Source organism: Plutella xylostella, chromosome 10 (genome assembly GCF_932276165.1).
Source record: "Plutella xylostella chromosome 10, ilPluXylo3.1, whole genome shotgun sequence".
In the NCBI taxonomy this organism is placed as follows: domain Eukaryota; kingdom Metazoa; phylum Arthropoda; class Insecta; order Lepidoptera; family Plutellidae; genus Plutella; species Plutella xylostella.
Window position 1 is genome coordinate 7,592,667 of NC_063990.1, and position 12,178 is coordinate 7,604,844.

The window sequence follows — 12,178 nt, forward strand, 5'->3', positions numbered from 1 at the left end:
ACAACAACAAAAATACAGAATAAACAATAACATAAATGGGTGCTGTCATCAGCCTCAAAAAAGCACTAGCTCAGCATGTGCTGTAGACAATAAGGCTACGTTAAGTAGAGCATCTTTCCTGTCCGTGCAACTACAGAAGCTAAGCTCCCGATCATTTTCAGTGGCTAAGATCTTAGCGGAGACTGAAATATTGCTATGATCAGTGCATCATACCGGCCGATATTTATCACGGACACTGAACTATGACTACGAGTCTGACTTGTGTTTAAACTACAGATTTTAAGTGTAAAACCACGGATTATTTCATATTTCATTCAGAGATACTGGGTATGTCGGTATTTCTACTTTGTATAATTATATACATATATATATATACATGGTTCAGTGTCCGTGATAAATATCGGGCAGTATGTATGTAATAATCGGGAGCTTAGCTTCAGTAGTTGCACGGGCGGAAAAGATGCTCTACTAAACGTAGCCTTATTATCTACAGCACATGCTGAGCTAGTGTTTTTTTGAGCACCCATATATATATATATATATATATATATATATATAATATTTTATCTTTTATATACCTAGGTATTAATCAGTGGTTAATCCCAGAATTCCCGCACATTTTTTCCAATGAAAGCAAATTTACCCACTCCTCACATCAACACACAGTTTCTAATACAGCTAAATAATAATTAACCGAAACTTACAGGCAACAATATGCATCGCAGAGTGGGCAGACTAAGTACGGACAGTGGCGACCTCTGGACCCGGCCACTTCATCACACTTTCATTAGTACTTTAACATATGACGCGGGGCGGGGGACTAAATCTTCATTTTTGACACCCCCCACGAGACATGAAGGGCTGTGCCCGTTTGGTCACAGCTGTTTTGCCCGTTTGGGTCACGTGCGTTTTATAGAAAGACTTTTTTACATGATTTTCCGAAAGTTGGAAACAAAAGTTGTCGACATTGTCGAGCTGAGACACTTATCCACTTTGGTAACAACCTTTATAACACTCTACCCTGTATTTATAAAATAATTATTAATCGTGATTTTTAAAACTATTTTATAAAAATCCAACAGCCATGATTTTTAACTCAACAATCATGTTCACTTTGAGCAGCAGACATGATCATTTTTCAGTCGTCAGTATAACATTTTTAATTTGAATTGGACCTTAAAAAATCCAGATTTCAGCCAGGGTTCTGTTATTTGCACGTCAAAATGTGTGAAAACTTCATATTTTAACACCGCTTTTTTACAGAACCAGCTAGCAGATGCCCAAACAGGGACAGACCTACCCTGAAGCTGTCTCCCAGCGAGGGACGTATCACGTTAAGGGGATCCCTAAAGCTAAAATGCTAAAGTCGGCTTGATATACTTGATTAGATTGGAAAAACGGTGGCTTCTATCACATTGATAAAAATATATTTTGTAGCAGAGGGTATACTGAACATGTTAGTTGCTTATAAATTGGTGCAGGATTATAATAAATATGTTAAAAAAAATTGCAAACACACCATGTCTTTTGCCATTTTTTGACTTATTATGAAAAAACCCTCGAAATCAGAGGGCCCATTTTCATGGAATCTTATATGTATGTGTAGGTAATTAAATTCTTAACAAAGTTACCTTAAAGAGTTGGATTTAATGGACCAGAAGTCAACTTTTTTTGCAAAAAACTAATAAATTCCGGTTTAAAAATGATGACACCGTGACAGATTTCAGATTTCTTCAGTCGTCGCCCTGGTGGCGGCCTGTTAGGAGCGATACCCACGCCATTTTATTTTTTATCAAATATTTCACAAAAACTGATTAAATCAACAAATTATGACTACAAGTATTATAATACATATGCATTTGCTATGGAAAGTTAATTTTCTAATCATTTTAGATGCAGAAAAGCCGAAAATTCTTAGAGAACATTTCGCCTTTTCGATTTGTTTACATTTTTTACTATAGAGTTACAGATGCATAGATAAAGGTAAACATTGCACATAATGACACTTATTAGATTCTCCGAATAAGAACTATACGGTCAATGCAGTATGCCAAAGCGCGAGCCTGTTTATATTCTGAGGGGTAATTTATTTTATTTTAACGGTTGTGTATGGTAGGTAAGCTACACAATATACAGGGTGTTGAAAAGTAAGTTCATAATTTGTTTTATTTGAAACCAAAAACCGTAGTTAATTAAAAAAAATATATTTTAAGATGTGGTAGTCTGTACACTACAGGTTGTTAAAAATAAGTAAGTATTTTTAAAAATTGAAGATCTAAAATTTACATAATTTTTTAAATCTATTTAACAAGCTTTGCAAAAAAGCGGTTAAGTGCGACTGTATCTCGCCATGAAAAAAATGAAATGTTTACTGTAGCTATGAATTTTATGCGTTACAAGTGGAATAAAATACCGCATAATATTATGTACAACTATGTAAGAGCCTAGTTTTTAAAAAAAAACTCATAAGAAAATATTAAATACACAGGTTTTTTAACCCCTGAAAGAAATAGAGGGGTGTTATAAGTTTAAAGTAAGGGCTGATTTTTTTTTTAAAATTAGGGTGATAGGTAATGTATATTTTTAATGACTTTTTCAAATAGATAAATGTTATACCATTTTTAAATTGCCATAAAATTACCTATAGTTATAGTTATAGAAAAGGGCAGGGCTACCAGTGCCCATTCGCCACTGCAACCTAAAAGATCTATAAATTATGACTCCCCATGCCGAGTCTCACTCTACAGGCCCAGGTCTTTTATAAACCTGATATTACCTATACAGGATGTTGCAAAAAGGGTATACTGTGCCGAAAGGGTTTGACTCAGGGGTTATTCTGAACAACTTTTGTTCTCCAAGTTTTGGAAATTCTCGAAAAATAAATTCGGTCTCTATAGTAAAAAGTCACGTGATCGAATAAGTTTCTATGTAAAAGGTTTTGTTACGTGAATTTTCAAAATTGTAGAAGAAAAGTGGATCAGAATGGCACCTAAATCCACTTTTGGCTAAGCTTTATACCCTTTTTTCAATACCTTGTATAAAATATCGTCAGCGTCACCTTAGATCGTAATCATCGTAACTCCTCGTGACCAAATTTTAGAGGAGACAAAAATACTGTTTTATTTGTAGTTCTAGTTGGCATACTACCCACCTAAAGTTTTTTTTAACTAGCCTAAAAATGATTTGTTTAGACAGTCTATCTTCCTGTTCAACCGCAGCCTGAGTGCCAGTGACTCAATGACTGAAAGGAGGCCATTAGTGCTCCTAAATAAATAAAGCAGGCCTGTAGATTATCTTTCAGTGTACCGACACATCTGATTGCTGTAAGAGCCTGATAAGCTCTTCGAACGAGTCATACCTCTGTGGTGGTACGGTTTCGACCTTTCGGACAGTCAGTTTGGCATCCGAAATGCGGATTCGAATAGTGGGTACAATACTTTGCGTTCGTTCACTGTCGGAGCAGGATAAGAACCACGGGCGAGTTGTTGCGCTGGCTGTTTGCTTAAAAATAGTAACCGCGTTCAACTCTATCCCCTAGAGGGCGAACCTTTAGGGCGGCTCTTGTATACCATCACTTGTCTTCTTATCTGCAGAAAATTGACAGAGGTCATACGTGTCTAACAAGTACATTAAGGATGCGAAAAGAGAGGGTTTGTTTTCACTGAAGAAGTTCAGTTGCGGAGTTCCACAGCGGTAGGTCTTGGACCCCTCTGCTGTGGAACTTGGCATACAACGCGGTCCTGCAAATCAAGCTCGCAAACGGCGTTAGCACAGTGCATTTTTCTAATGAATAATTCACACAGGTCGTGAGGTAGACTGAGAGCCTCCTTCAGGGATGACATCCCAATGATTCATTACGAAAAAATTGCTGCAGCTGTGCTCGCCATGCAGTGCATGGGCTACTTCCGAATCTGGGGGGCTGTTGCAAAGGAGTCCGTTGCCTCTATACGGTACGGGTTCCGTGCGATCTATGATCCTTCCGGGAGCACCTGTCTTGTCAAGTCGAAGAGAATGGCTCGTATTCGACGCAACCTGCAGTACTGGTGGGATTGGTTGGAGGACAGGACAGCAGGAAGCTGCAGCAGCCGTCATGCTGTGATTCGACGCATATATGCAAAAAAAAGTTGAAAGTAACTTCATGTTAATAAAATATTAGATCTTAATTTAACAACATAACATTGCAAAAGAAAAATTAACATTGTTGAGTATGTTATTGTAATTTACTAAAGTAGTAATAAAAACAAAGGCTTATTGCATAGTTTTCGTTCACGTTCGCCTACATCGCACGTTGTATATGAGAATAAAGGGTATAATTACTAAGTTTTCTTGTTTAAAAATCACGGTTTGGGGTTTAGAGGAAAACAAATGGTAAAATGCGGAATACAGTTTTTTTTTTCGAATAAAAAGGAAAACATGTGAATTCAAAAAACGTTTCTATTGACACCAAAGAGTACTTTTCGCCGAGAAAAGTGGAGTTACAATGTTTGCGATCTAAAGTGATGATAGAACTAGAACTTATTTTTTCAGTTCACCTGCTGTTGAGTGAAATCGTAATTAGGTAAATGACTCCTTGACATGAAAATAACTTTTTTTATATAATCGTTATAACAAAACCGTTTTTTTTAATACAGCAATATTTGTAGGTGTACTTACAGTGAGCAAAAGAGCGCAGCAAGGTGTAAATTTTTTGGTTTTTAAGAAACAAAAATATTATTTCTATCATATCCCAAATACACATAAGTACTTAAAAAAAAAAATACACACTCTCGCCTTGTACTAATATACCCCCTTGCGGGGGTACTTACATGTTATTATTTTTCTGGTGACCTCCCCATATCCCTTTGCCAGCTACGTAACCTTTTGTGACACCCTGTATATGCAGAGTTCTGCAAACTACTGTTCTGCTTTTGAAACACCAAAAAAAAACAGGTCGTCTAACTAAAAGGTCACGTGACCAAAAAAAAATTATATGAAGAAGCGTTTTTTTCATGAATATAAAAAATTACGTAGGATAAAAGTTTTTCAGAGTGACGCCTGAGTAACGCCCTTTCGGCTAACTATACTTTTTTTATTACACGGGGGCAGAGTTTAATACAACACCCTGAACTATTAAACTCTGATAATATTTTCGCGATTTTTTTACATTCTGATTTCATTTCCTGGCTTAGAAATAACATCAATAACATGCTGCACACGTAGGTTTCGGCATAGTATTAAACCCTTTTGCAACAACCTGTATAAATATCGGCACGGGTACGACTTTATATATAATTAATTATTAAATATTAAAAATACTTTCAAATAAAAATAAATATTTTCGTATCACAAAACAATATTACTTACTTAGTATATTTTTAACAAAGTGGCATGTCTTCACTTTTATGTTTTCGAGTACTATGTTAAAATTTCATGTCATTGTCCGTAGAACGCCCCGCATACCTCAACCCCCCCTCACTAGATTTGACAGATTCTGATTTTCTTCCAGCTTTAGTGACAGCCTTAATGTAGATACATCGCACTTCGGACGTCTGCGGCTGACTGTACCTGGGGGCCACTCTAGCTAAACAAAAACCAAGTTTCAGTGGACTAACCATGACGCTATCTTGAATTAGACGTACCGATTGTCTTACGCCCGTGTAAAAAAAGGTATTTTTGAATATAGTTTTTTGTTAAGATAGAGTAACCCTTCTGTGCTACCCACACTACACCCACACGTCCACGAGCCGAGCATTCAGACTATTTACCCTTGAAGATAATATTGAAATTGTCATCCGATAGCATGAGCATGATATTAGATAGCACGAACACTAACACAATAAATAAATATCAAATTCTCGTACTATATTAAGTGTAACGATTTAGAAGAATAAATATTTGATTACATACTTATAAAAAATGTCTGTTTGATACTTAGGAATCTTAGGATTGAAGATGATCTAGATTGATATTTGGATATTTTAGTCGTGGTTTCATATACGCCTCCAAAGCTCCCAGTAGCCACTTGCACATATCAAAAAACATCTATAATTTACATCAGCATACAGAGTCGATTCTTTCTCCGTCGCTCCTTCATAAACAGGGATCACCCCCCCCTCGCGTCTCACCCCTCGTACCTCACCCCCCCTCGGCCTGGAGGTGGTTTTGAATGGAGATTGAGCCAATTAAAGTAATCGCCCTACCAGTCGGCGCTGTACGGATTACTAACTGGGACTAACAAGGCTATAGAGTCGCCTTAGAACTAATAATTTTGAGTGTCTTTGTTTTAGCTTAGATGATTCCTGTAACATTTGTAAATTTTCCGAGTTACGCATAAATAAAATAGTAAAGTAATAGTAATCTTTAATCTTGAGAACTGATTAGTCAGAAGCCATATTCAATGCAAAAACATGTCTTTAATTTCCCATTTTCTACACCTGTGCTGCGATCACAAGATTCGTGAACCTCCGTTAACGTTGCGTATCGTCAACTATCACTGTCAAATGTAAGGAGACGTATAGATTCGAATGAAATTCCAACGTTAGCGACAGTATTGCCACGTTAGCCTATGATAGGCGTACTGACCAGTTTTTATATTCCAATATTTCTAAAGAGAAAGAGCTTCTACGCGTCCCCTGTCCCAAGGATTAGTATCATACAATACAAGCAAGGTCTGAATCCTTGTAACAAGACTGCTAACCGTTTTCCCGCGAAAACAAATCGCGCGCCGAAAACGGTTAGCGTCCCACGCCGCCGCGCCGTTTTACTGCGCAGCTTTACTGCGCAGACCGCGTCCCGCGTCCTCCCCTTCACCCGCGCGCACCCCGCGCTCGCGCCACCGGCCAGCGAAGCCCGCGCAGTCAGTCGGCGCCAACCCGTTTCCCGGCTAGGTCACGCTCGCTCTTGTGCCGCTTCGGAAATTAGTTTATAAGCAAAGACTACCTACTTCCTATATTCGTGTCTGTAGAACCTGACAATATAAGTTTCATTGTGTATACCCTGAGTTTTGTGTTATTCGTCATCACTCCCCATAGAGTTTCTCATAGTGGCGCCCAACTAGTGGAGACACGAAACTGTAATTGTGAGTGCGAACTGTTATTGCAAGAAACAATATGCCAGCGGAAAAGGAAGAGCGAAGCGTCGTGACCTCGACGAAGACGACAGCAGCGGCACCGCCGGCGAGACCACGGTAATGCCCCGCCCAGGCGGCGGCGCGCCCGCCGAGCACGTGGCGGTTGTCCCTACCGCAGCGAGCGACCTCCCCGCCGCGCCCGGCGCGCCCCACGCGCACGAGCAGAACGCGGCACGCGGGTCCCCTGCGGTACGCGCCCCCCCCGCCACGCCCGGCGCGTCGCACGAGCACGCTGCGCGCGGCCGCCCTGCCTCGGCTGTCTCGGCTGGCCCGCCCTACGCGTCCTACGAGGATGCTGCGCGCGGCCGCCCTGCCTCGGCTGACTTGGCTGGCCCGCCCTACGCGTCCTACGACTACCGGCCTTGACGACGATGACGACCGCAGCTGCACCGGCGAGAGGAAGGTGATGACCCGCCCCGGCGCGCCCAGCGTGCCCGCGGCGCGCGCTCCCGCCGCCTCCCCCGCCGTGCCTGACGCGCCCGCCACGCACGACGCGCTATACGAGTACGCGGCGCGCAGCCTCCCCGCTACACTCGACGCGTTCGTCTCCGTGCTGCTGGACACCGTCGCCAAGGCCGCCAAGACCTACCGCGTCTTTATGGAGAGGACGGTGATGACCCGCCCCGGCGCGCCCAGTGTGCCCGCGGCGCGCGCTCCCGCCGCCTCCCCTGCCACGCACGACGCGCCCGCCACGCACGACGCGCTATACGAGTACGCGGCGCGCAGCCTCCCCGCTACACTCGACGCGTTCGTCTCCGTGCTGCTGGACACCGTCGCCAAGGCCGCCAAGACCAACCGTGTCTTTATGGAGAGGATGGTGATGACCCGCCCCGGCGCGCCCAGCGTGCCCGCGGCGCGCGCTCCCGCCGCCTCCCCTGCCACGCACGACGCGCCCGCCACGCACGACGCGCCCTACGAGTAAGCGGCGTGCAGCCCCGCGGCGCGCGCTACCCCCGCCGCGACCGCCGCTATACTCGACGCGTTCGCCTGCGTAACGGCGGCGCAGCTCTCTGTCTTCATGGAGAGGACGGTGATGACCCGCCCCGGCGCGCCCAGCGTGCCCGCGGCGCGCGCTCCCGCCGCCTCCCCTACCAGCACACGGAGCCCGGCCGCCCGGCCTCACCAGGCTCGGCTGGCCCGCCCGGTGCCTTGTACCAGCACGCGGCGCCCGGCCGCCCCGCCTCACCAGGCTCGGCTGGCCCGCCCGGTGCCTTGTACCAGCACGCGGCGCCCGGCCGCCCGGCCTCACCAGGCTCGGCTGGCCCGCCCGGTGCCTTGTACCAGCACGCGGCGCCCGGCCGCCCCGCCTCACCAGGCTCGGCTGGCCCGCCCGGTGCCTTGTACCAGCACGCGGCGCCCGGCCGCCCGGCCTCACCAGGCTCGGCTGGCCCGCCCGGTGCCTTGTACCAGCACGCGGCGCCCGGCCGCCCCGCCTCACCAGGCTCGGCTGGCCCGCCCGGTGCCTTGTACCAGCACGCGGCGCCCGGCCGCCCCGCCTCACCAGGCTCGGCTGGCCCGCCCGGTGCCTTGTACCAGCACGCGGCGCGCGCTCCCGCCGCCTCACCCGTCACGCACGACGCGCCCGCCACGCACGACGCGACCAACGAGTACGCGGCGCGCAGCCCCCGCGGCGCGCGATACTTCCGCCGCTTCCGCCGCTACACTCGACGCGTTCGCCTGCGTGACGGCGGCGCAGCTCTCTGTGCTGCTGAGACATCTCAAGACTCAAGTACGCCTGTGCAGACCACCCCGCCATCGTCGAGGACGACGATCAGTTTAGGGGGAGGACCAGAACTACTCAGTCTGCTACTCCGAACGCGAGGGCGCTTAGTTCGGACTAGAGGGGGAGGATGTAACAAGACTGCTAACCGTTTTCCCGCGAAAACAAATCGCGCGCCGAAAACGGTTAGCGTCCCACGCCGCCGCGCCGTTTTACTGCGCAGCTTTACTGCGCAGACCGCGTCCCGCGTCCTCCCCTTCACCCGCGCGCACCCCGCGCTCGCGCCACCGGCCAGCGAAGCCCGCGCAGTCAGTCGGCGCCAACCCGTTTCCCGGCTAGGTCACGCTCGCTCTTGTGCCGCTTCGGAAATTAGTTTATAAGCAAAGACTACCTACTTCCTATATTCGTGTCTGTAGAACCTGACAATATAAGTTTCATTGTGTATACCCTGAGTTTTGTGTTATTCGTCATCACTCCCCATAGAGTTTCTCACATCCTTTTATTTATCGCTATTTATTGTTATTGCATTTTGTGCTCCCATCCCTCTCTTCTAATACTGTCTTGGAATAAATTTCGCTTAATATTTCCCCGCGTCGTTGCTTGTTTTAAATATTATCTTGCTAATTAGCGCGCGAGCTTTTAGCGAGATGAGAATTTCCACCAAAAATGCCGGACACGAAATTGTCTGGGTGTTACTGTTATGTGTTCTGTAGTAGTCTTGTTGAAATAAATGTTACTGTTTTTAAGAAAGTTTTAAAACAGTGTTTTTATGTTCCACTGATTAATTAAATATGCCAAAACGATCCAGAAACCCAAACGATCTGACTTTTTCTATTTCTATACCTGTTCGTTATTTTGCTGTGGAACAAAAGTAGTTCTCTACATAAATTGTTTCTATAAGCATGTATGACTGCTTTCATGAGGTATTTAATTATAAGTTAGTAATTTATTTTTCTAGTATTATCTTTCCGACGGGTAGGCTACGAATACAACCTGAAAATCACCTCCAAAATCGTCATCAACCCATCAGCACTACCTCCCACACCGCAGCAAGTACCAGGGCCACAGAGAGCCGAAGAGACGCATAGCTGACAGATACGAGTTCGGGATCCTACCCATTGACAAAGGAATAAAGAGAGGACCTGGCATAAAAATCGGGACTTAAAAATATATCGTCGTCTCTTTTTAACTTATTGGTGTTAGGGGCCGTCCATTAATCACGTGAGGTCATTTTTCTCATTTTTTGACCCCCCCCTCCCCCCTGGTGATATTTGGTGAGGTTTGGGACCAACCCCCCCTCCCCCCCCCCTGGATCACGTGTATTTTTTTGGAAGTCTATGTAAAGGCAATTTTTGACTAGAAAAAATATAGGTCATACTACAAATCGTTAAAATTTTTGCGCCGTCCAAAATATCGGTTCAGAAATACCTAATTTTTTAACAAAAAATTAATACACGTGATGTCTAACGAGAACCCCCCCTCCCCCTCGTGATGTTTCGTGAGGTTTTCAGTACCCCCTCCCCCCCCCTTTGAGCCTCACGTGATTAATGGACGGCCCCTTATCCTACGTAAAAAAGGACAACAGTAGTTTTGTCTTTGCCTAAAATTACAACATTGCGACCGGTCGCCATTTTGATTGACATCCAAACACAAAGTACTTCAGCTGTCAAACAATTTCTTTGTTTACATTTTTCAAGAAAAAAGCCGCCATTTTAATTGAAACCAAAGTTTAGGTAGGCGCATTTCTTTCGTGGATATGCCATGTCCTCTCTTTATTCCTTTGTCAATGATCCTACCCCGCCGTGAGTTATTGGCTAACTCGAGAATGATATTCTGTGGAGCTGCACACGTCGTGAGTTTGTCACACAGAGTGTGACTCACTCGGCGTGTAGCGGAGGTGCGGTTGTCGTAACACTATCGTACAGCAATAGCCTAGTCAGAGATCTTCGAGCAGCTTGAAAATATAAATGACAGTCCGGTTGGCCACTTACCCGACAACTCTTTCAGTACAAAGATGCTTGTGCTGGTGTCCACTAATTCGCACTGGGCCCGCGTGGTGGACTAGGCCTCTTAAACCTTCCGTTGAAGAAGAACCGTGCCTCAGCATTAAGGTCGTGATGGGTTGGACGTTATGGCAGATTTGGTCTAGCGAAGTACCGTTAGTGTTCTGCCGTTAAACAAAATCTGGTTAGAATTACATCTTATGCCAATATGAGTTTTAGATGAAAATAACGCATAAAGTGTGTATGGCGAGCCATACGAATGACCCTCTGAGTCACCCTCTTTCGGCTTAGTATACCCTTTTTGCAACATCCTGTAGTATTTTAATAGTGGGGAGGTTTTTTAGCAACTGTACCTCCTGTACACTAACTGCCGATATCGCCTCAAGCCGCTCTTCCACTGCAATCCTGCGCGTCGTAAATCTGCCTAATCATTTGAATTACTCTCCACTCTCTTAATATCGCACGCCACTGGAGATGTATAGCGCGGGCGTATAGCTACCAGTGTGACACCGGCTTTAGCTGGATGGATGGGTTCGGTTATTCATTCGCTTAATTGCGGCTAGGTGTTTATGGCGCTAAGATGTTGTTTATATTTATAATTGTTTATCTCATGAGTAGTGACCTACTACGGGGGTACATTTTGGCGAGGATTTATTTTACAGGTTGATAAATGGTGTTAAAATGATGGTGATAAATATGGCGAAATTCATAAATTGTATACTGAAGTAAAATTACATTACTTTAAATTTTTTTCTTATTCGTTTTAACAAAATTCAAATTTGAGTTGTTACTCATGGGTGGAAGATAAAATATATATTGTCGATACATTCAAAAAATCTCTACAAGGTAAGTATGTAGTAAGTAATATAATATTATAATGCATGCTGGGTTCGCCTGTTATTTATCATTAAACTATTGTATTTTTATGAAGCATTAATTTAATGTAATCTTTGTTGGCGAATCATATGAATAAAGAAATAAATATTGTTGAAATCATGTCAGTACAGTAAAATCGATACTGCTCCACTGCAGGATGACGGGATCCACTGAGGATAAGAGCATCAGGGGCGCGTTTAGTAACTTACACTAAGATTACACTGTGTGCTGAGTGTGAGTTATCAAGTAATGTTATACAACAATTTGTGCGGAATACCGAGGAGTTATAGAGGAGGATGTAAATAATAAAGCCCTTACAAGAAAACCTTAACACCGACTAACTTGTCTTTCAATATAATTTCTCTTAAACCGATATCCATCCCGTGCTTAGATTAAAAATATACGAGCAGGATGGTGTATCATTTGTCACATAAAAAGCTAATAATTTCGCATTTTGTTGTTCGCCAATGA

At 44.4% G+C, this 12,178-nt stretch overlaps 1 protein-coding gene across 1 annotated transcript; it reads left to right on the top strand.

The window, feature by feature from the left end:
• Positions 1-7,913: 7,913 nt before the first annotated feature.
• Positions 7,914-8,949, top strand: LOC125489113 (cuticle collagen 1-like). The gene is made up of 3 exons (XM_048623761.1): positions 7,914-7,925; positions 8,204-8,630; positions 8,852-8,949. Exons 1-3 carry the CDS (start codon positions 7,914-7,916, stop codon positions 8,947-8,949), a joined length of 537 nt encoding a protein of 178 aa, XP_048479718.1.
• The last annotated feature ends 3,229 nt before the right edge of the window (positions 8,950-12,178 follow it).